Here is a 26507-nt window from a genome sequence, read left to right as displayed (position 1 = left end):
TTTGCTGAACTGCAGCTCCAGGGGAAGTTCCAAGGATTAGCAAGGAGGAAGGTCTCCAGCAGGACTGCTCTGGGCAGCAGAATAGGAGGAAAGCAGCTCCCCAGGGGGTTCCATTTGAACAAGCTCCCTGCCCTCCCGATTTCAACAGGGTCACACTTTGGTCCATGGCGGAAAGATCTGCCTGGTTCCAGCCAAGCATCTGTGGGCTACTAGGAATGCTGCTGCCACGCTCTCATGCCCTATAGACCTCCTGGTAACTGCAGATTAAATGTAGTTTGATTTATGCCAGTGGTTTTCAAACATTTTAGGCTGCATACACCTTTCCAAGTAACAGTCTACTGCATATGCCCATCTATCCATAGGTACAAGTCTTACTAAAGAAAATACATTGTTCCCCAGTACAGGATTTTTCTCGTATACCCCGTGGCTAGAGCTCACATACCCCAGTTTGAAAACCACTAGTTTATGCTGTCCAAGTTCTCAGTAGGACTCCCCTTTCCGCACAATGAAGAGTGACTGCGTAGGAAGCAGAAGACAGGGAAAAAAGTTGGAGGGTGTGTGACAAAGGAAGCAAGTTCGGGGTCTGGGCTGGCACTACAGCTCCTGTTTTTCTCCCCTTTGGGCCGGGTGAATCTACTCCTGTCCTCACCCTGCTCACCAGCCATCCCTCACTCCTTCTCAGCACCAGCTCTGGAGGTTGGGCCTGGTGATCTTTCCAGGGGCTTGTTGGCCCTTTTTCTGCTTTAGAGGCTCTCCAAGCTGCAGCCCCTTCAAAGATCCTCCCATGGTCACTAACTCCCCTAAACCATCCTCTGCTGACTCCCCCAAACTAACTCCCCTTATGGCCTATGGGGAAAGGCTCGTCTGTCCATTGCAGTCAGCACAGCAGGTGGCTAATTACTACGCACATCAACATGCTTAGTGTTTGGCAATTGGACCAGGGTGCAGTCAGTAAGAATTCCCATTCCTCTTCCCCTAAATGGCTTAGGGGCCCCCACACTGGCAATAGCATATGCTGCCCCCATACCCTTTCTGAGAATGAAGAGGATCTCTTGGGTTCCTGCTCTTATCTCAGCAGAGTGTGTATTTCATTGAACACCTCACCACTGGTTAGCAGGGACAACCATCAGCACAGATTGCTCACTGCCATGATATTTATTGGATCCCATTTATCAAACCACCAAGAAAGTTCTTTTGAATTTCTGTAATTCCAAAATTCTACAAATCACCAGGCAACAACACACGTGGGAGTCACATGGGTCCTTTCATCCGATTTGGAAGCACAAAGTGTTACAAGGGCAGAAAGGGGGCGAGGGGGGGCGGGGGGAGTACTGGGCTCCTCCTGCAAACCTGGCAAAGTGTCAGTGGAGCAGTTGAGTTTTCAGAAGAAGCAGTTCCCAGTTAGGTCATGAATGCCAGAGGGTACATAGACACACCCTCCCCTTCTGCTTTGTATATGCTATTATCAAGGTAAGTGCAAGGTATACAAAAGATTTTCCATTCAGACACAATCACAGACAACTTGATTGGACACTGTCAGACAAATGAACAAACGCATCAGTAGATTTAAATCAGAACGACACGAGCTTGGTCCTTTGGAGGAGGTGGTGGGCTCAGATACCGCCCTCCCATCCACAATGCCCAAAGAGGCCAACTCTATGCTGGCCACATTTCCTTTAATCCCAGGAGTACAAGTCACATTAGCAGCAATGTTCAGTTCATGAACATTGGTCTTTTACAGAGCGCGCTATTCTGACCTTGAGTCTACAGTACTAGAGATGTGTCCACCAGCAGTGACAGAGCCTAGCAGACTGCATTGCATATTGGCTTGCATTACCAATTAGTGAAGGCAAATTATAGAAACCCCATAGAGAACAGCATATTTCTTGTTCAGGCCCCTGTGGAAGAAAGCAGAGAAATGGCCCTTTTGCACTTTGGAGCAGAGGCGTGAGAAAGGCCAGGTGCAGGTTTAACAGGACAGTTCTCAATTCTGCGGCCTGCTCCGGGGCCAGGAGCACAGGCACTGGACATGGCTTGGGCCCAGCAGTTGGCACTTGGGGTCAGAAGCCAACCACAGCCGGGAGGAGAACAGGCAAATCACAGCAGGAGTCACGGTGCTTAGAGCTGAGACACCAACAGCTGAGTGAGGGAAGATCAAAGCTATCGCCAGTGCTTGGGAACTCTTTCAAGGGGCCAAGTCATGCAGGTCCAGCTGCCCATAGGGAGCAAACCAGCATTGTAGGCTGGGGACACTCCAGTTTTTATCGATCATTCTCCTACTGATCTGCAGCAGAGAACAATTTGCCCATTCTCCTACCACGCTTCACCCCCAGTGTGCGTACCCTGCTTTCAGCCAACCAGGCCGACTCACTGGGCTCCACAACAGCTGCATTTCAGGCCCAGAAACATGCTTGGGCTGGGACTTCGCTATCAATCTCCAGCAGCCTCCAAGCTGAACACCAAAGTGGCAGCAGTGGCTCCTGTTGCAACGCAGCTCCCAGACCACAGCTGCTTTCCTGGGTCCAACTGCTAACCTGATTCACAGACAACCCCGGAGATCCCTCAGGTGCTCACACAGCAGAGACTTTCAGCCAGAGCTTCCCCACTGAGAAGAGTCTCCCAGCCTTTCTAGAGCCCACTCGGGGTGCACCAAGGGGCTAGAGACTTGCTCTCACTAAGTCATTCGCAGAAGTCTATTGGCAGCTGCTGTCGCAGAAGGAATGTGTGAGGCCGCAGGCAGAACATGTCAGCTACCTTGGAACTAGCAGGTGTCCCCCAGAATCCAGTGCAAATATTCTCCCGAAATACCCAGTGGCATCTAGTCCCCCTCAGGCAGCAGGGCCCGTGACAAAGTGGAGTGGCCGGGGCCAGCCGCCCATTTCTGTGGTGCTTCAGAAAGTCTCCGTCCCACGAAGTGCACCCGAGGGCGCTGAGAACAGAACACAGGGAAAGCCGCCAGGTTCCCTGCTTGGCAGGAGTGCTGCAGGTGGCATGGCCCAGGAGTCAGAAGTACAGGGCAGGCTCACTGCTGAAGTCGGAGAGGCCACTCTGATCGGCCGGGGTAAGCTACAGGAGAGAAGAGAGGAGCTGGGGAGTGGAAGCCTTGCGAGTCCTGTGGCCAGGGGTGCCGATGCTTTGGGATGGCAGCGACTGATGGCCCTGCCCCATTTCTGTGCTGAACGTGCTTTATCAGTCCCCAGAGGAAGGCAGGCAAGCTGGCAGCTGCATTAGTCTCCCCTATGCATACAGGCAGCGGGAGGCCACTGGCTGCAGCGGAAGCATCTGCTAGCCTGTCTGACCCTTGGCTCCGCTGTGGGCTCCTCGCTCCACAATGCCGCGTGGCAGGATCTCCCCCTCCTCTGCACCCCAGCGCTAGGCCAGGAGCCGGACCACAGTAAGTGGGCTCAGGAAAGTACTGCTCTGAACCATGTCTGCTGATTGTGAGGTGCCCCCGCCCCCCCCCCAGTCTCCCCCTCCTGAAAAGCAGAACCCTTCCTCAACCCCCCCGCCCCCAAAAAGAAAAGAAAGGCTGTTCATCCTGCCTCTGCCTGCCCAGCGCCGCCCCCGCACACAGACTGGGCAAGCCGGGAGGGCACGGGACTCTGCACGCCCCCCACCTCGCTCTGAATGCTCACCGTGACCTGGTTCCCTGGGGCATTGGCCTCTTTCAGGGGGGGCCCGGCAGCACTGGCAGGCTGCTCCTCGTATTCCTGCTCCTGCCACCTGCTGAATTCTACGGCGTGCTTTGGAGTGTAGCTGGAGAAACCTGCACGGAGGAGACACAGACGCTTCAGAGCTACTGACCAGAGCAGGACTCCAGCAGCCAGCCAGCCGCTCCCCTCCCGAAAGGGGGATTTCCTCTGGGCCGCGTCATCCAATCCGCAGGGTCCAGCCCAGCCTCATGCACACAGGAAGAGGATTCACTGCCAGGCTCCTGTCAGGGGGTCATACAGGGGCTAGTGGAGGCCTGGGCTCCTAGCGTGGGGTCGAGCAGCTTCTGCCCTGGCTCTAGTGGCTGCAGTTGCCCCTTCTGCAGATGTCTCTGCAGTTACACTCAGAGGGGGAGCCAGCAGGGCAAGCACTGACACTGCACAATCTACCGAGGGGGCCATCTCAAGTGGGAGGAGCTTGGGATTCCCCTCCCCCTATTTGGGGCTTGTCCACATTAAATTCCTTTTAACGCCCACTTCTGCTCCGCTGCTCACAGGGAATTCAGGAGCCCTGCAGCCATTTGCCTATTCCTGTTCCCCAAATCCGCCTTGATCTGGGAGTGGGGTCAGTTCTGCTGGGCTGGCTGCAGAGTGCCTACGCCAAGTGTGTGCTGCCTAAACCCTGGCAAGTCCCCAAGTGCCAGCACTCCCAGCTCAGCCCATCCGTAGGGCAGGTCTGGAGCGGGAACAGGTTGGCAACAGATTGCCCGGCTCACCTGAGCTGGGCACGTTGGCGTGCATGGTGCAGGTCGGGCGTGGAATGAACAGGGAAGAGGGCTTGTCCTCCTCATCGTCCTCCGCTTCTGAAGAAGACTCTTCCTCTTCCTCCTCCACCAGCGAGCTCTCAGAAGGGTACTCGAACGTGGTCTGCAGACTTGTCTCATTGAAAGAGATCTTCATCTGGAGAAGAGCAAGGAGAGTCATTGGGAACCAGGCCACCGAGCCACCATTACCCCCCCCCCCCGGCTCAGCCAGGTTGCTGCCAGCTGCCAGCAAAGTACCAGGACAGATGCTATGACTTTGCTCCTGCCTTAAGATGCACCTGCCCTACAAAGTGACCCCTGACTTGCTCACAGATCCAGCTTCACAGCACTATTTAAAGGGAAGACAGCAAATTGGAGCAGGACGTGCAGCCCAGAGCCCCCTCCCTGAGCCTCACACTCTTAGCCTGGGCTCCTTGCCTGTGATGGTACTGCCAGTGAGGAAGCCCTCAGAGCAAGCCAGGCCCCAGAGCACCGAACAGGTTCTGGGTCAAACCCAATCTTCCAATCCCAGCCAGAAGCAGAGGAAGCAGCATCACCTTCAGAGCTCCCTGCAAGGAGCATCCTTTCCCCCAACAGATCGCCAAGCATGGCTCTGGCAGCAGGGGCTCACACGCAGTGCACTACAGCAACCCAGTCATCTGGGACTCCCCCGCCATGGACACAGGGGGCTCAGCTCCCGTAGCACTGCGCCACCCCCAGCGCAACCCCAGAGTGCAGCTACAGAGGGGCCTGAACTCCAGAGAGAGACACCAACAGCTCCCTCCCACCCCTTCTCACGGCGACTGCCAGCACGATGAAAATGCACATCCAGGGCAACTCGCCACAGAAAAGCCTGAGACTTCAGAGCACAGGACCCTCGTCTCCACCCAGGCACTCAACTGCTCCATCATGTGCAGGACCCACAGCAAGGCTGGGAAAGGACCCATCCACGAATATAACTACAGAGCCCCAGGGAGGCATCTGAGGCACCACAGGCCTATCCAACAGCAAGATGAGGAACTCCCTGGCTCTGCCAGCCCACTGAGTAATGGGGGAATGGCCAAATCCTTCGCAATGAGAGCCCAAAAATGCCCTTGCCTGGAGCCAGCAGGAATCTCCAAGGGAAGATTAGCAACTTCCTGCACAGGCCAAACTGCTGGCTAGAACCTAGAGAGACCCGCTGCAGGGCGGGCTCCCCAGCATGCCCACAGGCATCTCTGGTCAGTTTCCCCAATGCTGTTCTGGATAGCAGAGGAAGCAAAGAGTCTGATCCAATTATCTCGGCTCCTGCTCCAAGCAGCAGTGACCGGAACTGTTCACAGGGAGGGGATCTCAAAAGACAGAGGCCAGGAAGCAGCAGAGATCCCTGCCCTAATCATAGCAGCCATGGGGGCAAGGAGGGGACCTTACTCCTAGCCTGTAAGAGCAGGCGATAGGCTGGCACCCCACTTTCCTCCCACGACACCAGCCTTGCCCTTCCTGTTTTTAGCCTGAGCCAGCATGAGACACCAGAGGCACCTGCATCTTCCCAGCAAGGTCTGAAGGGAGAAAGCACCTTCCAGCTGTGGTGGCATGAGGGCCCACTCCATGGAGGGCAGGCTGCCCTACCCTTTGTGTGTTAGCGCGCCCAGCAGAGTCTCTTCCCCTTTGGAAGCTCTGTTTATATGCCTCTCTGGAAGCTCAGCAGGCACCAGCTGGCAGCCAGCTGATGGCAAGATTCCATCACCGCTCAGCACATTCCAGGCAAGCAGGGCACCACTTAGTGTCCAGACTCCAACTTGCCAGGAGACGGGTCACAAGGATGGGCTCCCTAGCTGTACTCAGATTTCTACGCTGAAGTGTTTTAATCACCTCTGTAGCTAGTGGGGGGCAATGCCTCCCCCTCAGTTGCCTCCCCTCAGCCCAGAAGCAGCTCTGACATGGGCCGGGAGTGCCCCCAGCACCTGCTGCCCCTTCCCTGCTACAGCGGCTCAGCAGCGCCCCCACCAGCTCCTGGGGTTAGGGTAACCCCCTGGCTGCTCCATCAGCTGCTTCCCTGCTGGGCTGAGGGAGCCCCAGGGAGACCTGGGCAGGAGCTTGACTAGCTCTGCCTGAGCCTAGGGCAGCTTCCGGAACTGGATGGCTCCCTGCCCCCACGCAGCCCCCTGGAGAGGTGAGACCAACCAGCAGTTCCAGTTCTTGATTCTCTGCCCCAGTCCCAGGCAGAGCAGCCTGGGGGTTACCCTAACCCGCACCAGCTGGCATCAGTACCCTGGAGACCCCAATCCTGCTAGGGATAGTTGGAGCACAGCCTGCCACTGCCCCTTCCACTTCTGATGGGCCCTCCCAACATGCCACCTGGACCCGGGGCTGTGGGAGCGGTGAGGTCAGAACCAAACACGCCAGTTCTTCGTCCATGGGGGAGCCCCCCCACCCCACCCCACTCCACTCCACACCCCAGGAATCACGGGTGTTCCTGCTCTGACTGTGACCCCTTGGCCCTGGGGCTGACGGGAAAGGTGCTGAAGGAGAGGGGATGGCATTGCTGCAGACAGAGTCTGGCATCATGTGGCTACTTAGGCTTGGTCCCTGTGCTCACCGTCAACTTGCACCCAGCCTCCCCAGGCACAAACAGCAATTGCTAACAGGTGTGCAAAAGGAGGCCCTGAGCAGGGACCAGATGGCCTCAGACTGGGGCATGGAGAAGGAGGGGGCTAGAATAAAACATGCCCTATTGACATTCAGCCAGTTATGACAAGCAGAGGTTTGGGAAGGGATGGGAACCTTCCTGCTTCCGGACTTGGCCAGATGGCCCAAGCAGATCCAGGATGGCACAGCGGGGTACCACAGTTCCCACACTGAGAGCCGTACTCCAGAACAATCCTGCGTTGGCCTGGAGACAGGCATTTTCCACCCCACATTTGGGTTCAGTGATCTTAAGAAGCTCCGGAGCCCTACCCCACAATCCAGCTGCTCTGCACAGCTACTTAGAGAGCCAGTGAGTTAGCCAGTGTTGCTCCTGAATATGCCAGATCCCGAGGGGAGGAGAGGTGCCAGTCTCCAGCGGTTAACCTGGAGCTGACAAGGACAGAGGGACTCAGACTGTTGGACGGGGTAGACCCTGGAGGAAGGCAACTGAACAAATCCAATTATAATTCCATGTCAAAAGAACAGCTGGAGACAGACTAGCCAAGCCACTTGTGCAAGACGCCTTAAGTGGCATAAAGAACTCAGAGAAGAGAGAAAACAGTGGCCAAAATGCCCACAGCTGCAGTACTCCTGGGACCGGGGGCTGTTCCTGGTGCACTTTCAGGAAGGGCATAAGGGCGTCATCTTGGGGGCACACCAGACATTAGGTGAGGAGCAGTAAGCAGCGCAGGGGGGCAGAGAGGCTTCATGCGGAGGGCAGAACCCAGGGAGTAAGCGGAGAGCAGTAGAACATGAAGATTTCCTGAGAAGTCTTGAGGCTGGGCAGGAGCGCCAGGCAGGACTGCCTGAGCTGGATACTAGGCTGACTGGTTCCCCTTCACCTCAGGTGGCAGGACTCTTTGGAGCTGAGCCCTAGCGAGAGACAGGGATCGCTCTGCAAGATGAACGGTGCTGGCCAGCCTTACTACACTTGCCCTGCCACAGCTTCATTTGCGAGAACTGCTGAGATACAGGCCTATGGTGGGGCAGTCCTCAGAGATGGATTGGAGGGACACTGCTGTACTGGTGACTGAGTGGACACTCAAATCCTCCCGGAAGCAGATATTAGAGAGAACTATGGAGCTGGTGGCAATAGGGGCCCTTTACAATTAGGACCAAGGAACAGTAGGGCTTGGAGAAAGCCTTATTAGGGTTCAGAAGGGTTACTGACCTGGGGGAAACAGCGGCCAGGAAGTGGAAGATGGGGTTGAGGGACTGCTAGGCACTCACTAGTACCGCTTTGCTGTCAGACTCATTGTACATATGCGCAAGCAGCGTGTCAGCCAGTGTCCGACATTCACCCTTAAGGACTATGAGCAGAATGACTTCCCCAGGCACCTGCATTCACACCATAGGCTCCTGGGAGCCATTACCAGACTTGGGATTTCCCATGTCGCAACTTGTCTCTGCTTCTGGCCAGCTGAGCAGCATTTTGGCAGCCAGGTGCAGCCCAGCTGCTTTGACCTTCCTCCAACACAGGGTGTTGAATTCCTGCCCACATGCTTGTTATGAAAGGTCAGTGAGCAGGACAAACTCCATGGGAAGTGTGGGCACAACACAGGTAGTCCCCCAGAAAGTCACGGGGGATAGGGGAGGTTAAGACTCAAGCTCACCTCTGTAGGCCACTCCATGTGCCACTAACTGGTTCTCACAGGCAGAGGCTGCGCGTCAAGCAGGTGGAATGAGCAAGCAGGAGTCTCTGGGACCCTGAAGAGAAGCAAAGAGTCGGGAGGGGGTGGGAGTTCTCTATTGGCAATTGCAGTGTTCCAGCTGCTGCTTAAGGAAACAGGACTAAAGAGATGAGAGCAAGAGACAACCCTGACCCCCTGTTACTGGTTTCTCCAAGAGGAGCCCTCTGTGCAGCTCTCCATTGTGGACAGCACTCAGCCAGCGCGGCCCCATACTGTGAGTACTAGCCAGGCTGGAGTGTGCAGCGTGCAGGCACCGACCAAGACTTGGTGCACAGAGCAGAGATTACACTAGTGTACAGCGCTGCGGGCCACTGGAATTTTACTGGGCCTTCTAAAGCAGACGCTGTAAGTCTATTTGCTAAACTGGGAGCTGCAGACAGGTATTGCCAAGAACAGTTTGATCTCTTCCCCCCCCCCCCCCCAGGAGTGTTTAGCAATAAAGTTATCCTTCTGCAGTTTGCTCATGATGGTTACATTATGGCTAGAAAGAAAAAAGGGAGTGTCCGTGTAGGCTTATCTCGGAGCCTTACATCCCAAGGAAAGGTGGAACACGTGGGACTGGGGGGAGAACATCTCACATTCTTCATAAGGTGTTCAAACAGCGATGCAGGAAACAGGTTCTAGATTGTGGAATCCCAATGCAAAGCCTCTAGCTAGCCTCTGCCTGGGATACGCAGGCTTCAGAAGGAAAGTCCAAAGGTACCAGCAGCCAGTTTGCTTCAGACAATTTTATTCCCAGGGGCAAATGTACTCAGGGCCTAGCCACAGGAGCTTACCAGTCTGTACATTTCAGCGGTGAACCCCCCGGTGCTGAAGCGCCATGAGCAGAAGGGAGCAGAATGATGCCCCACACCTGGTGTAGCTGACTCAAGTTCTACTCTTATATCTTAACTGCAGGTGCTGATGTCTCAATGTTTCATTCCACCAGTTGCTCTACCCAGACCTATGCCACAAACTCCACATCCTAGACAGAAACATGTCTGAGCATTAATGCTTCATCCAGGGATGGAAGCCATCCCCCACTGAGCAGTGAGAATGAGGCTCTCAGGGAGGCACACAGTGCTGGTAAGCCAGGTGATGTTTGTATCCATGGCAAGTAACCTGTTTACTTGCCAAGGTTTCCAAAGTACTGAGAACAGAGCACAGTCTGATCCCAGGGGGGAGCAGGTTGTGCCTGCAGGCAGCATAACAGCCACACATGGATCCAACAATTTTTAATCTACGAAGAAATCCAGCCCCATAGTTTCGGGCAGTGCTGAATGGGTGAACGCACCAGAGTCCCAACCATACTTCAGTGTTCATTCTAGGCAGGGCGTGTCATAGCAGCCCTGCCCAAACCCCAGCTTTATGGTCTGCTCAGGCATTCGCCAGTCCCCCGCATGGGCTGCACAAAACGTAACATTCTGCAAATGGAATACATATCACAGCTCCATAAAGGAGCCTGAATCCAAGTCTAACCAGGGACAGCTAGTGGCTGCTCTGAAGCAGGCTAACACTTCAGGAGATAAAGATTCCCACCTCTGAAGAAGCTTTAGGGTTGTGTGGAAATATAGTCAGCTAGTTTAAACCTGCTAATCCAGGGATGGGGTGGAGGATGGGACATGTGTCTCCACAGGCAGGGAGCCACGATCCCTCACCTGTGCCAACAGTGCTGAGCAGTGGTGTAGCCGTGTCAGCCCCAGAATATTAGACTAGAGCTCCGCGGAAGCTGGTCTCTCACACCCACAGAAGTTGGTCCAATAAAAGATACTACCTCACCCACCTTGCCCAGTGCCAAGCAGGGCAGTGACTCAGTCTCACAAGCAGGTCTGAGGTGAGAGCTGTCAATTATCTCAGAACTGTGGCAGCAGGGGAGTGTATTCTGTTACCTGGGCTTTTTGCAGGGGAAGCAGTTTGGGGTCATCTGTCATGGAAAGTCCAGATACCACCATGATCTCAGGCCAGCCTTCTGCACCTATCCCCCTACTCGGCCCTCTCCTGCAGATTGACAGGGGCTCCAGACTGTTCAGCTGTGCAGTAGAAACACAGCTGAAGGGGCAGGTACTGATCCAAATTCTCAGTTCCAGACTCTCCCACTTCAACACTGTGTCATCTCCTGCCAGCTGGAAAGCAATGCGTGACAGAGCAAGGGCAAGTGCCATACCCTAGATTGCAGCATCTCAGAACAGGCAGCTCTATATGTATGGGCATGTAACTACATGGGAGCCTTCACTGACACCAGCTAGCCATGCCACCTACTTACTCAACAGCTAGGGACAATGCAGTCCCATTGTGAATTGCACAGGAACCTGTGACAAAATGAGAATTTTCTGAAGTATCTGTAGGAATCCTAGGTGTGCCTCAGTTTCCCTCTGCACTTTGCATTGTGGAAAAAAAGTTTAAGTTTCCTGCTCAAACAGCGCAGCTCGCAGGCGGTCTGGGGTGTCACCTGGCTGTCTAGAGGGGATGAATAGGGTCACAAAACAACTGGCTGAAACTGACCCCGAATCAACAGAGCATCCAGACAAAAACCACCACCGAGTGAACCAGCCACACCTGACACCAGAAAACCCTGAGAAGACCGGCAAGGAAGAGAGCAAGAGATGGACTCCATCACAGCTTGACTGGCTCACCACGGCACTGGTTTGACCAGGCTGGACTATGGCTTAACCTCTGCCTCTCTATGCCGCGGAAGGACTGTCACATTATGTAGCCAGGTAATTAACAAATGGTTACCTTGGTTTTGAAAAGGCTGCCTGTGTCATGGTAAATGCTCCCTGAGAGCACTGCACCTGGAAGGAGCACACTACAAGTCTCCAGCAGGAGCCCAGTTGGGCTGGATTCGCTGCAGAGAGCCACAGAGAGAGGGATTGCTGGTGCCGAAGGCCTGGTCTTGGAGACCCTAGGCCTACCCCTGTGGAAGTGCCTGGGTTCTGGGAACCCAGCATACTAAACGGGTCACTCTCAAGAGACTGGTTATGGGGCTCAGCATAGACCAGACCCTGGGACTCCATGACATATGCCAAGAAGGTTTTCATGCAGACTAGAGACACTGAGGCTGGTCCTCCCAGGGTTACTTGACAGAAGGCGTCAGGGAGGTTGTTACTGTGACAGGTGATGACCCAAGTATGGTGATTATAGAGCAGCTAAGTGCTGGCAGAACCTCATCTATGGAAGCTTGGAACAGCCTTGGAGAAGCTGGGAGTTTACACCCCTAGCAGCAGCCCTGCGGTAGCAGGGCATTTGCAGTGGTCCCAGGAGAGCCATCCAGATTATGGCCCTCCACCTTCTTGGAAAGAGGAGTTTTGCCCAACTAGAAGGGGGAATCTAAGAATGGCTGTCACAAGATTAAAACCCTTCCAATTTAAAACAAAGACGACAGGACAGATGGTTCAATCTCATTCTAGATTTAAAAAGCAGGCTCCGTGTCTTAGCTGGTGGAAGCCCACAGTAATGTGGGGATAGAAGAGCCTGGAACCGGTTCTGCCATCACAGGGTACAGATTGCACCACTAGGACTGCATCTCCAGCAGCCGCTTTAGGTCCCTGTAAGGGCTCTTCCTGGATTATTTTGCCAGTACCACTGGGCAACAAGCATTTTCCTGTCATCCTCTTTGCTGAGGCAGGAAAGATGTGAGTGTGAAGTTAGTTACTCCTTGCTAGACTACTATGATGTCATCCCAGAAGAGTCTGTCAAGAGCAAGTTCTGTTCAGTAACTCTCTTTTGCCCCATCAGTTGAGAGTCAGTGTTTCTACCTGCACAAAGTAACCCCAAGATTTACACTGGCTAACACGCCAGGGAGCGCTGGGCTGCTGGCAGAGGAGAGTCTCTGTAGGATCAGACACCAATTCCCATGCCATGCTGCTCAACAAGAGAATCTCCCCTTACAAAGCCAAGCCACAAAGCTGCTTGGTGTAATCCATACACTGAAGCACATGGCAGATGGGAGGAAGGAACCCGGACTCGAAATATTAAACTTCACGTAAGAGAAGATACAGGGAAGAGAGTTTCAAATTCCTGGTGAGAAGAGACAGTGCAAGGAGAGAGGCATCGAGGGCACCAGGAAGCAGAGGTCTGTCAGAACTCAGCACTCTCTCAATATCAGCCCAAGCTGTGTTCCAACAGGCTCACAGCTCCACTGGGCAAGTGGAGTTTGTTACTTGTGCGCGGCAGCGTGGCTATTCATCAGGCCTCAGGAGAATGACTACGCTCCCGGGCAGATCTGCAGGAAGGAAACTGGACTAGTCTTCGGCAGCTGAGTCAGTAACTTACCCGTTTAATGCAAATAATGTCTACAAGTTGCACAAACATCTCCCTTCTCCACTTCCAAACAACAGATCTCATCCAAATACAGAGAGAGCAGGATAGAGTGAACTGCTATCCTGGCCCGGAGCCTGTCCACACATGGAGTTATTCTGGAATAACTATGGCACTGTAACTTCACACCCTACGTTAATCCAAATGAACTTTCAAGTGCGGACAAGCCCCAAGACGCTTGATGCCATAGACAGGTCTGAAATGGAGATCTCTGTACAGCTAAAGAAGGATCCTGGCTTGTGGACCAGTCTGAGTGTGCCGGGCTGATCGATATGAGGAATAACACAACCATGAGGCAGACCACCCCAAAGGGCTCCTTTACAGCGAAGGAGACTTTAAGAGGGTCACCATTCTGACCTTTAATCTACAGATGAACCGGAGCCTTCTGAGACCTAGAATGGAATAGAGGCCTCCTGTGTTCTAGGAAATACTGGGAATAGAATCCCCTTCCTATACTGGAGAGGAGCTTCTCCTAGTGTCCAGAACTAAAGGAGATAGGTGCCTGTCTCAGCATTTTGAAAGAGGGTTCCCTCAAAAAAAAAAAAAAAAAGGGGGGGTGGGTAGGGGGGCTTAGAGCGCGTCATGAATGGAATAACCTCACTGGAGAGTTTCCAGAAGTGATATGTTGGATGTTTGTTCTACAAAGAAACAAAAAGATGCTTCCCTAATGGGGAAGCCAATGAGTCTCCCAAGTTGCACTGGAAGCTCCCAGGGGTGTCCTCAGACCTGCTGCTTCAACTACGAGCCGTACAGTTTTCTTGGTGTTTGCTTAGGAAATCTAACGGTCTCAGAACAGAACCTTTGAGAGGTCTCGCTCAGATGGCTGCAGGCTAAAACTGCTCGGCTTTCAGACAAGAGGATGGTGCTCTCCTGTAGCATGCCCGATACAAAAGGACAGAGAGCAGACCAGGAATCTCATTCATTCAATCTGTCTTCATCTTTACCCAGGATCTCCCCAAAGACATACAGTACGGCTGCTAAAGGTTTCACTTCTCCAGGAACAGCTAGCCACACACCCACGGCCCAGGGATTATACTGCAGTTTAGCGGCATGTCTTCATCCCACTGCACAGGAGCAGGAACTTGGTTTTTATAAGAGTCGTTTTTCAATAGGTCAGTGTTCACCCTGCCGCATTTGCAGAGGCTGACCAGCAGCAACACACTGGAGCTAGCTGCAGACTAAGAGACAGCCCTCCAGCAGTTACATTCAGGTTTTCTTTGCTGACATAAGAGCTATGGGTTTTGTTGAACCTCCGCCTTTGTTTCCTACATGCGCAGATGGCAAGGAAGAGGTTCCTACTTGCTGGCACTCATGCCAATGCAGGATTCTGAGCGCACTGGGGAGGGCTGTTACCAGGGACTAGAGAGAAAGACAGTCAAATGGAGCACTTGAAGAAGGGGGCATGCCAACCTCTTCCAATAGCAAGAGGGTCTGATCCAGCCCAGGGATTAAGGAGACAGATCAGAGATATTTTTAAATGTAATCCAGCAGCACCAGGGCCTTTCAGTCCCCACTCGAAGCCAGCTCTTGCCTCAGGGTCTTGCTGAGCCATGGTGAGCATCACAAGTTGCCCAAGCAAAAGAGAAGCCTCCTGTTTGTGTAACAGCTCCTTGCAGGGCAGGCAGTAGGCAGAGAGAAGGGGGTTGTGGGCAGATGTGGGGTAATAGCCCTTCTTCTAGAATGCAGACAGTCATCTTAATTGCTCTTTACTAGAGGAGCCCTTTTCCCGGGGCTACAGTAACCCTCCCTCTGGCAGAGGGGAGCTACTACAGCATCATACCCCCTTTCCTTTCCTCTCCGTCCTCCAAGCCAACGAAGGCAGAATGCACCGCTCCCACTGTGCTCCTAGGCCCAAGACCCACGGGCTGGCTGTGGTTTGCAGCATGGTGCCTGTTTCATGAACTCTCCCTTCTCTCACATCACAACCTAGGAACAGCCGCATTAGGGCAGAGCGGCTGCTCCTGCAAAAAGGCATCTGGCTCACAACTGACTAAGAGGGCCGAGGTGCGGGAGGTAATCATTTTTATGGGTGAGAGCCAAGCTTTCGAGCTACACAGAGCGCTTCTTTGGGTCTGGGAAAAGCACTCAGAGGGTACGTCTACACTGCAATTACACACCCACAGCTGGCGTTACTGGCTAATATGACCGAGATTAGCAAATCGGGAGTCTGCCCACCTGGGACTGGATCTCTCCTGAAACCGGACTTTGACCACAGAGCCCATTCATCACTCCGCTTTACAACCCACTTCACACCCTGGTGTGTATTACAGCCCTGACCCTGCAGGCAGCAGGTGTGTTCTTCCCAGCAGTAATAGGAACCTTAGTCAGCTGTACTGATGCCTGCAAGGCAGCAGAGCAATGGTAGGAATCCATTCCTGGGCAGCCGCACTATGCTAAGGGCACATTTCATATCACCCTGTGAGGCTCCATCATGCAGAGGGGGTCGTGTACACTAGGGCTGGAGGGAACAATTTGCCAACACAGCTACCAACTGTTCAGCTCCATTGGCATTACAAGCTGCAGGAAGGACTCCAGGAGGCCACCAGTATTTTAAGGACCATGTCATGTAACTCTGCTAAGAGCAGGTCTGCACAACGCTGCTTCGAGGTTTGTGGCTGCCAGCACCTGGCCTGCATGACAGCTCCAGCATGTCCCACTGATTCATTTCTGCTGGGGATACCTGGTAGGGCAGCGGTTCTCAAACTTCATTGCACCACAACCCCCTTCTGATAACAAAAATTACTACACAGCCCCAGGAGAGGGGACCGGAGCCGAAACTTGCCCAAGCCCCATTGCCCTGGGTGGGAGGGGCGAAGCCTAAGCCCTGCTGCCCATGCAGAGGAGCTTGGGCTTTGGCCCCAGCAAGTCTAACGCCAGCCCTGGTGACCCCATTAAAAACCCACTTTGGTGGCCCAACCCACAGTTTGAGAACCGCTGTGGTAGAGCAACTGAAGGGCAGATTGACTGTCGAAGCACCATTGTGCAGACCTGCTCAGAGCAGGGTTACATAGCATGGTCCTCAAAATACTTGTTCCTCATTCCATGAAGGGGAACATTTTAATCCTAAATGGACATTTGCATTCCACATTTTAAGCAGCACAGTGACATTAGAAAATGCAGCAGGTTGGAATGTGGCATGCATGTCTGCAGGGAGATGGACTATCTCCAAGAAGAGCCTTTCACAAGCAGCAGTAGGAAAGCAGAGGGTTTAGATGGTTTCAAATCTGAAGGATCTCACTTCTGTATCTGTACATGGCTGCAGCTCAACCAATGCCGCAAGCTCCACACTATGAAAAACAGAAGAAGTCACACTAATGCTGGGACCACTGCTGGCTCTCCAGCCATTCCAAGTCCTGCTCATCACTTACCAATCCTCAGATGGCCTGGTGCATAGTTAGAGACAGGCTCTCCAGCAGTACCCCCAAGGACTGGATGCTCACTGGGGACCAGACACCTCCTAAGACTCAGGGTGCAGCTCCAGAGCTGGAGACACAAACCTCCGAATACATAGTTCTACTCCACGACCTACAGGCAGCCTCACAGCCAGAGGAAAAAGGAAGTCTTCAAAACAAGACTAACATCTCCCTCCCACAGAGGCCTCCCCCTTTCTTAAGCAGCTTGCAATCCTTGCTGTCAGCGAGCACAGACATGACAGACAACGATCAGGTGCTTGAGAGAAACCTAGATTTGTATCTTGGCTTTGGCGGATGACCAGCCTCAGAGAGAGACTGGGTCACATGAGCTCACTGGGGATAGGTATTACCCCACCATCTCCTAGGCATTTGATATCCAATATCCCTCCCTTCCCTGCAAAGCCCAGAGGATCCACATCCTGCAGCGAAGCCCAGCTCTCCTTCCTGAAGTTGCCGTTCTTTGAATGGCCTGCTATTCTGTTTAGGTCCTTGTACCACTTCTAGGCTCGTGGCGTATGAGACACCCTATGCTGAAAGGACAAGCCATCTGTTAAGGACAGGAGAACACCCCCAGCCTGCCAGAATAATCAAATTAGTTAATTCCTCTCTCAGCACACATAGCCTGCTCCTCACCACAGCATCTCACAGGTGAGCCGGTTGTATGAACAGATAGCCCGACTTGTGGGTTCAGATGGAATATACTTGCCACATTGCACTTTGCTAGACTGCATCCTAAAGCCAGAAAGGCTCAAGCAGAGCCAAGTGTGGTTGAAACATCGAACTCTAAAATCATTTGCTATACTTTGGAACTACCTGGGTAAGGCCTAAAGGACCCTTGCACAGGAACAGGAAACAACTCACATGTGCCAGACCCTGAACCTATGTGGCATCCAAAACACCACATGTGTTATTGTAAGGTCATCTCAGCCTCAGCCTTTATTTCAGGGGAACAAGCTCTATGGAATCAGGAGAAGAAAAACAGAACCGCAGATAAACAAGCCCCAGGTGAATTTCTCTTCCCCCCTCTCCCACCCCAGGTCTGGGGCAAGAAGAGAAAGGGTGGCCCTGGTCCAGTCATCTAATTCTCAGCTGAGCACTGCACTATGCCATCTTTGGGTATGGATGACAGCGTGGCAACAAGGAAGGGTACTCCGTCTCCCATCAGCCAGCAAGTAGAATGAGATCAGCTAATCACAAAATGCCTGTAAAATACGTCAGAGCAGGAAACAGGCTGTTGAGATTCTACGCATTCTGCAGAGATATGGCTGTATCTGCACATTCCACAGCGGGCACAGTAATGCAGGCCCTATTCTTACTGTTTCAATATTACTCATTAAACTAAGCATAACACTAAACAAACAGCTCCATCAGATTTTATGGCGAACACACGGAAGGGCACGTTTACCATGAAAATATATTACTTCCAAGTCAGAGAGAGGTTCCTCTCCTGTAGAAGGGCTTTTCCCACACAAACCACTCACTAGAAAAGCAGAATTTCACTGTGATCAAGTTTACTGTAAGTTGTTAAAAGGGAAGTCACTTTATCTGCATTCCTGGAAACCATGTCCAGGCCTGGTGCTCATTCCTTATAGTTAAGGCTGCGAGTCCCTCACTGAAGTCACGGATTCTGTGACTTTCCGTGACTTTTGCAGCAGCTGGTCCTGGCTTAGGGGCTGCCTGGCTCAGGTAGCCCCTGGGCCAGCAGCAGCAGTTTGGGTGTGAGTGAGAGGGGGCTCAGGGCTAGGAGTTGGGAGGTGTGGGGGGCACTTACCTTGGGGTGGGGGGCTCCCTGGCTCCCACTGGCATGGCCCTGCAGCTCCTAGGGAGAGAGGCATGGGGGTGCCTGCAGGCCCTGCCCCTGCAGCTCCCTTGACTGTGGTTCCCAGCCAACAGGAGCTGTGCAGACAGTACTTGTGGAGCCCCCTGGCCCCTCCACCGCCTAGGAGCTGCAGGGACACCGAGAGCCCCTGCCAGCCCCGCCAACCCTCCCCCCCCGCCAGCACCAGTGGGGGGCCCAGGCCACTGCCCGCCTCCCTCCCCCCAGCACCCACAGTGTTCCAGGGCACCTCCCGCAGCAGTCACAGCGCCCCCAGACCGTCCCCTGCAGAGCACCCGCAGCCCCCGCCCAAGTTTTAGTTAGGGGTACATAGTAAAAAAAGTCATGGACAGGTCATGGGCCGTGAATTTTTGTTTACTGCCCGTGACCTGTCCATGATTTTTACTAAAAGTACCCGTGACTAAAATGTAGCCTTAGTTATAGTGTGTTGATAAACGGGAAAGCGTGCTAAGAGCTACAATAATGATTCAAGATCCACAAGACAATGAGAGGCTTAGAGAGCTCAAGATCTAAGATCAGATCAAGAGGCAATTTGATCAGTCTGTAAGTTCCTACAAAGGGAGAAGATATGACATTGGACATGCAAACATGCATGCGCATGGTGCCAAGGAAGGCTTACCACAGACACCAGTGAACACAGTGCAGATCTATGAAGTGCTCAAAGCACTACAGGGACCAGAAGGAGAAGGCGCACGCTAGGCATGGAACCAAACTACTGCCAAGAAAGGGACTCTCTTGAAAAAACCTGTCCTCTAAACCAGTGTTTCCCTGAACAAGCGGCATCCCTCGTTTGGGAAAGGCCCTGGTGGGCTGGGCCGGTTTGTTTACCTGCCGTGTCCGCAGGTTTGGCCGATCGCAGCTCCCACTGGCCGCCGTTCGCTGCTCCAGGCCAATGGGGGCTGTGGGAAGCGGAGCAGGCCGAGTGACATCTCCTGCTGCTGATTGCTCGGTTCCTCTCCCTGCTCAGGCCTCTCTCCTCGTACACAATGCCACCCTTCTTGCACCAGCCCCCAAGTTAACTCCGGTTGACTCCTGTGTAGCTGTGTGGCCTCCAGAAGCAGCAGCTAAGCTGGTTCTTTCTGTTTATTTCCTACTGCTTTTACAGGCCTCCAGTCCATGAAAAGCCAGGACACCTGAAGCAGCAGCAAGAACCAAGAAAATACAGCTCTCCATAGCCCATGGTGAGGAAGCCACTGGTACACAAGGTGCTGAGATGCACTCTCCCCCTGTAATATACTGCCAAAGCCGAGATCAGAGGTGCTGTGCTCCTTCAATATAAATGAGAAGAAGCTGCTGGTAGGGGCTCAAATTTTGGAACTTGCAGCACCCACAGCCTGGATTTGTTAACCTCCTGGGCACAGCACAAAGCACATTTTCTCCCCTTCCCTGGTAAGGAGGGTGTGAGCTCAGGTGGATCTAGCTACGTCCAGTCCTTTGTCAATGTTTTTGAGTGGCACCGAGGAATGGAGCTTAGGCATCTGAAGAAATAAATTGTTCTTCCACAAACTGCAAGTGAAAGTTGACAAAACTGTCTTGTGAGCAACCTCCTCACTGGTAAGTTAGCAGCAGAGACGGAGGTTTGCTCTTGTTCAGATACACTGCTAGTTTGTAGTCATCAAAAGCAAAGAGACAAAACTCACTGATAGTTAGACTGTCAAAAGCAGAAACCTCCAAGGTATAGACACCACATACATTCATAGGAACACAGGAATGACCAGTCCAGATCAGTGCTCTGTCCAGCCCTGTACCCCATCTGAAAGTGGCTAGCAGCACATGCTTCAGAGGAAGGTGTAAAAGACCCCCCGGGGGTGGAGGGGGTATAGCTTGATATAGCTTGTCCACAGGGAAAATTTCCAGTATTGGTTAGCTTACGTCAGATATTGTTTAGCTTATGTCACGAAGCAGGAGAGTTTATAGCATTAAAGTTATCTCTGGAGGTTCTCATTATCCATATAAGTACCCAGTCCTTTCCAAATCCTTGTACACTCTTTGTTTCGATACCGTATTGTGGTAGTGAGTTCCACAAGCTAGCTATGTATTATGAAATTTATTTCCTGGTATACATTTATTCCCTTTCAATTTCACCAAATATATTTGTTCTTGTATTAGGAAAGGGTAAACTGGAGTGCCTGATTGACCTTCTCTCTTATGCTTTGTTTTATGTCCCTTTCATGACCCCTTTATTCTTCTCCTTTTCAGTCCCAGTCTTGTCATAAGTCTCTCTAGGCCTCATCAATTTTATCACCATCTCTGATGCACCCACCCCATCCTCTAATTCAGGGGTTCTCAAACTGGGGGTCATGACCCCTCAGGGCAGGGGTAGTCAATTATTTTGTGTCAAGGTCCAAATTTCTTGGTCAAGGTATAGGCAAGGTGCAGACTCCAGAGAAAATAATAATTATAACAAGTAAATAAAAAGATTTTGGGGTCTGCCTCTACTAAAACATTTGCAACAGGGTGATCTGAACCAAGTGTAAGCTTACTTTGCTGAAGACATTCCACATAAGGGCATATTATTGACTTCTGAGAATATTACAGTACCTTCAGGTACCATTTTCTATCATGTTCTGTACATCAACTAGTTTGCTTTTTTGACTGCCACTGTACATTAAGCAGAGATCTTCATTGAGTTCTCTCTCAGGTTCTTTATTTAGACTCTAGCTCTGTGTCTGAGTAGTTCAGGTTATTCCCTCCAGCACGTGTTACTTTGCACTCATCAACAGTGAGTTTCACGTCATCCTGCTGTCCATTCATCTAACTTTGTTAGGTCCTACATCTTCTATAAACTGATAAGTTTGTGCCACTGTATGCTGTCCAGGACAATGAACATTAAACAGTGAAAAACACCAAAGCTGCTGTACTCTCTAGCTAATTTTCCACATTCAATTCATCCAATTCAGAAGTTTCCTCTAAAGATTACACCTGCTTGGGCCACCCAGTGGACTATTTCCCTCAAAATCTGCGTTAGGGTTAGAGGTTTAGCAGGCGAGATGTATTCCTACTGTAATTCCCACTTTGGTTTGGTAAAGACAAAAGCTATTTGGTAGCATGTTTCAAACCTAGAAGTCAGTGACATTATAAGCGCTTCACTACTAGGCAATACAACAATGTATTTTAGCATTAGATGCTGTAACAATTCAAGCCTGCTCCTCTGTCTAGACCAGTGGTTCCCAAACTGGGGTTTGTGAACTCTTGGGGGTTCACAAAATGTTACAGGGGGTTCTCGGGGAAAAATTCCCTAATGGCGGACAGAGCTATGGGACCCCGGGGCAGCACCGGGCCAGCAGCCAGGAGCCCCTGGACTTGCAAGAGCTAAGCAGATCAAAGCAAGCCTATCTATCACACTGAGGAGATTTAAACTTCAAGACTCCTTATAAGAAATAAAAAGGGAGGTGGATATTTTTTGCTGTTTTTAAAATTAAATAGGCAGCTAGTATTGATTTTAAAATTATGAAGAACAAGTTTAAGCTTTGTTGTAACGTGCGTTGTTTGCCTGGACTGCTCAAGACCTGAATGCTTGTGTAGGAGGAACTCTGAGTTGGCTTCTTAAATCCCTTCATGCTGTTTCACAGCTGATACTCCTTGATGAAACCTAGGAGCCTTGTCTTATAACAGGCTTATTCAAAGTGATACAAGCTACGAAAGTGAGATCTGGGAAGAGTGTTGCTGTTTACATAATGTAATACAAATATTGTAATGATAAATAATTAATAATAGTGTGTAATAAGCATGTCATAAAAACAAATTCTATATTTCCAAGGTCCCTGCTTTTATAATTTATACTCAGGTAAAGGAGAAAATCCCTGGAAATATTCATTTTTAGAGGGGGTTCGCAAGATTTGACATTTTAGTGAAAGAGGTTCACAGGTTGTTAAAGTTTGGGAACCAAAGCTCTAGACCGGGGTGGGCAAACTACAGCCTGCGGGCCGGATCCGGCCCCTCAGGGCTTTGGATCGGCCCCTCAGGGCTTTGGATCCGGCCCGCGGGATTGCCCCTCGTGGTGCCGCAGACCCCGCACCACTCTCAGAAGCAGCCAGCACCTCGTACCTGGGGTCCAGGGGCAGGCAGAGGGCTCCATGCATTGCCCTTGCCTCCAGGCACCACCCCCCACTGTTCCCATTGGCCAGGAACGGGGAACCGCGGCCAATGGGAGCTTGGGGGAAATACCTGAAGGCGTGGCAAGGCCCGCCCACAGAGCCCTGTGTCCTCCCCTCCCCCAGGGGCCGCACAGGGACAGGGTTCCGGCCGCTTCCCGGAGTGGCACAGGGCTGGGGCCAGGGCAGGTAGGGAGCCTGCCCTGGCATGCGCCGCTGCCACCCTGGAGCCGCTTTAGGTAAGTGGCGCCAGGCCGGAGCCCGAACCTCTTCTGTACCCCGCGCCCCCCAACTCTGCGCCCCAACCCCCTCCCCTGAGCCCCCTCCTGCACCCCAACCCCCTCCCCTGAGCCCCCTCCTGCACCCCAACCCCCTCCTCTGCTCCAATCACTTGCCAAGCCCGTTCCTACACACCACACCCCCTCCCATACCCCACACTCCCTCCTGCACCTCAACTCCCTGCCCCAGCCCTGTATACATTTTCCCCACCCAGATGTGGCCCTCGGCCCAAAAAGTTTGCCCACTCCTGGTCTAGACCATTATATCAATATAACTATCCCTGTGACATGATTCTGAATCCCAGCCCCACAAGGGCAAAGTCAGCTCCCAACTGGTAAAAAGATCTGGCAATCACTATGTCTTTCAAAGCCATTTGACAGCAGTCCAGGCTGGCATATGTATTTCTTGGAGGTATTCAGAGCTGTATGTAGATTCCATCCTAAACAGAAGGCACGGAGATCTAATCTCACAAGGAATTAAGACGGTGCTGACATCCCACATGCTCTGCCTAGTGGTGTGGCCATACTAATCCCTGAGCCACTAACAAGACCTCATTAACTCAGACAAGAAGCCAAGTTTATGTCGCCTCATTAGAGCCGCAACTGGTAGTGAGCACAGGGAGGGAAGCGCGGTGCTATAGTGCACATTAGACACAGCATGCAGCGCTGGAAAAAAGTTAGGTTCAACCCATCTCGCTATCTGACCCCTCACTTTCTACTCGTTCCTGTGAATGTTCTTAATTCGTTCGGTTTAAAAGGCATTCGAAATGCAGCCTGACTGGGAAAAGTGACTGTAGCACACCCCAAGGGCTGTCTCCCGTTCTGAGGATGTACGTAATGAAACAGAACCCTTCTCAGTCTCCCAAGGGCTGTGCTGGCTTCACAGGAGCAGAAGCCGTTACCACTTCTATTGCTTTCCTACCACACACACAGCAGCTGGGACCATGAGCCGGATACACAGGGGGGAAGGCATGGAGTCACTTTTCCGAGCAAAGCCACCCTCCAAGCACTCCCGTCAGGTTACCTTTTTGCGGCGAGAGCCCATCTTGCTCATGCAGGACCTCTCCAGGGACAGGTAGCCGCCAATCACCTCGATCTCATTCACAGTGGGGTAGCGCTTTTTAAGCGGTAGCCCAAGATCCAGTTGGGGCGCACCAGGGCTCCCCAAGGTTTTGCCCTTGCTTCTGCTTTCCTCATTGTCTTCCTCTTCCGATTGCTGGGCTTTGCTGGCTCCACTGTCGACCTCCACCCCAGAGCTGGGTGGCTTCCTTTTGGGCACTATGGTGAACGTATTGCCGCTTCTCTGCTGGAAGGCGGAGGAGGCAGGGTTGGGTATGTACAGGGGTATAGCAGAAAGGTCTGAGGTAGCTTCTTGGGGCTGCTCTGAGTCCTTCAGTCCTGCAGCTGGGCCCATCTCCTGGGGCAGGTCCCCAGTGTCCAGCTCCACAATATCATCATCAATGTAAGTCACAGGCACCAAGAGCTCTTGAGGGGCCTGTGGGGGGGTTATGGGCTCCCCCTGCTGCTCACACTGAGGCTTCAAGGGTGACATGGCCCCTGCAGACTCTGTCAGACGCTGCCCCCCGCCGCGGCGGGGCACAAAGAGGAAGGAGTTCCGTGAGTTCAGGCGCAGATTGGCCAATGCCTGCGCTTGGAGATCATGGGCAGGGATGGTGGCCAGGTCTGGCTTGGGGGCTGGGCAGATCTCAAAGGAGCCCCCGTCCCTGAGGACGGATGCAGAGAGCGGCTGGAGAGGGCTGGGGGTGGCACTGGATTGGGATGGCTGGATCTCTTTGCTCCTCTCCGGCTTTGGCCTTGTGTTGTCTCTGGCAAGGGAAACGCTTGGCGATGGCTCCGGAGGCGCCTTAACACAGTGGCTCCTGCCCCCTGGGCTGGCACTGTGCTCCAAGGGGCCGTTGGTGAGTGGGGCACAGCTGCTTGGACGGAGACCCCGGGGAGTGACAGTGAAGGAGTTGGAGCTGATCTTGTGCAGGAAGCCATAGGCCTCGGAGATGCCCAGGGAGCCCGGGACCGGCTGCGGGGCAACAGGGCTGACTGGGGAGCCTAGGGCCCGCCGGTTTGGAGGGCTGGCTGGGAGGACTGGGACCGGGCGGGGGGCAACAGGGCTGACTGGGGAGCCCGGGACCCGCCGGTTTGGAGGGCTGGCTGGGAGGACCGGGGCCGGCTGGGGGGCAACAGGGCTGACCGGGACCGGCTGGGGGGCAACAGGGCTGACCGGGACCGGCTGGGGGGCAACAGGGCTGACCGGGACCGGCTGGGGGGCAACAGGGCTGACCGGGACCGGCTGGGGGGCAACAGGGCTGACCGGGGAGCCCAGGGCCCGCCGGTTTGGAGGGCTGGCTGGGAGGACTGGGGCCGGCCGGGGGGCAGCAGGGTTGACCGGGACCGGCTGGGGGGCAGCAGGGCTGACTGGGGAGCCTGGGGCCCGCCGGTTTGGAGGGCTGGCTAGGAGGAGTGGGACCGGCCTGGGGGCAACAGGGCTGACCGGGGACCCCGGGAGCGGGAGTGGCCGGGGGACGGCGGCGCTGACCGGGGAGCCCGGGACCCGCCGGTTTGGAGGGATGGCCACGGGGACCGGGACCCGTTGTGGGGCTGCGGTGCTGACCGCGGGGACCGGGGCCTGCCGGGCTGGGGGGCTGACGGGGGAGTTTGGCACCGCAACTAGCGGGCCGGGCTCTGCGTCCCTGCTCCGCCGCCGCCGGCCCCGCGGCCACTGGTCAAACTTCTGCAGCAGGCGGCTGACCCGGCCGGCCTGGTCGGGCTCGGTCGGCTCGTAGACGAAGACCTGGGCGGCGCGGATCTCGGTGAGCGCCGAGCCCTTGCGGGCCAGCAGGTCCCGGAGCGGGTCGCGGCCCCGCGGCGAGGCGGCAGGCAGCGGGTCCCGGGCGCCCTCCCCGGCCGCGAAGCAGGCGGCGTCGGCGTCGGGCTGGGACTCGATGATGAGGATGTTGTCGGCGCGGATGGTGCGGATGCCGGGCACGGCGCTGTACAGCTCCAGCAGCTCCTGCAGCGGCCGCCCCGCGCCCCGCCGCGCGCCCCCGGGCAGCCCCTGCCGCAGCCGCCGCCGCTCGCTCTCCAGCCGCATGAAGGGGTTCTCGCGCAGCGGGCCCAGGCTGTCGGCCAGCACCAGCCGCTCCTCCGGGGGCGCCGGGCCCGCCCGGCCCCCGCCGCCCGGCTCCGGCCCCCCGCCCGCGGGCGGCCCCGCCAGCTTGGCCCGCTTCCGCTCCAGGATCTCCCGCTTCCACAGGGGCAGCGCCGGCCCGCCAGGCGCGGAGAGCGGCGGCTCCATCGTGCCAGCGGCGCGGGGTGCGGGGCAGCACTGCCAGGCACCGCGCGACCCGCCGGCCGCCTCCCCGCCTGCGGCCCCGCCCTCCGCCCGCCCATTGGACAGCGGCGGCGGCGGCACCGCCCCCTCGCGCCCGAGCGACTCCGCCCATTGGGCAGCACTTCCGTCACGGCGAGGCCGGCCATCGGGCTGCCAGTTCCGGGTGAGAGGCGTGTCTTGGAGGGCGGGGCGGGGCAGGTGCGCGGTGCCGGGTGGGGTTCGGGTCTGGAGCCGCGCCCCCCCCGCCTCCGGTCTGCGGCCGCGCTCCCTGTGTGCGCGGCAGGGGGCGCTGCCCACTCCACCGGGCTCCGCTGCCAGGCTCCTCCGGCGCGGGGCCGTGTGCCCGGAGCGCGGCTCGCCCCGGCAGGGGGAGCCCCCGGGGCGCGGGGCAACGTACGGAAAGGCCCCTTAGCCGCCCCCTCCGGGGGGTGC

General features: G+C 54.4%; 1 protein-coding gene across 5 annotated transcripts; it reads right to left on the bottom strand.

Annotated features, from left to right (window-relative positions):
* Positions 1 to 1086: 1086 nt before the first annotated feature.
* TPRN (taperin) lies at positions 1087 to 26090 on the bottom strand. 5 transcript variants are annotated; one of them, XM_043530111.1, is made up of 6 exons: positions 25236 to 26089; positions 25069 to 25196; positions 23754 to 24873; positions 4427 to 4610; positions 3636 to 3766; positions 1087 to 3066 (listed from the first exon to the last, which is right to left on the bottom strand). In XM_043530111.1, exons 1-6 carry the CDS (start codon positions 26037 to 26039, stop codon positions 3004 to 3006), a joined length of 2430 nt encoding a protein of 809 aa, XP_043386046.1. In that variant the 5' UTR covers positions 26040 to 26089; the 3' UTR covers positions 1087 to 3003. The 5 variants fall into 5 exon arrangements, with proteins under 5 accessions (XP_043386046.1, XP_043386044.1, XP_043386045.1 ...); XM_043530109.1 differs by having other exon boundaries at positions 25069 to 26089; XM_043530110.1 differs by having other exon boundaries at positions 23754 to 24939; positions 25165 to 26089.
* Positions 26091 to 26507: the final 417 nt, after the last annotated feature.

Source organism: Chelonia mydas, chromosome 16 (assembly GCF_015237465.2).
Source record: "Chelonia mydas isolate rCheMyd1 chromosome 16, rCheMyd1.pri.v2, whole genome shotgun sequence".
NCBI lineage: Eukaryota > Metazoa > Chordata > Testudines > Cheloniidae > Chelonia > Chelonia mydas.
Note: the sequence above shows the minus strand (reverse complement) of the source record. Positions and strands in the feature narration are given on the sequence as shown.

Coding starts and splice junctions, on each gene's coding strand:
- TPRN (XM_027831850.3), bottom strand. CDS start 26,039: ATGGAGCCGCCGCTCTCCGCGCCTGGCGGGCCGGCGCTGCCCCTGTGG. Junction 3,767..4,426: donor CGCCAACGTGCCCAGCTCAG/GTGAGCCGGGCA, acceptor TCCTCCGTGCAG/GTTTCTCCAGCTACACTCCA. Junction 3,067..3,635: donor CCCCAGGGAACCAGGTCACG/GTGAGCATTCAG, acceptor TCTCTCCTGTAG/CTTACCCCGGCCGATCAGAG.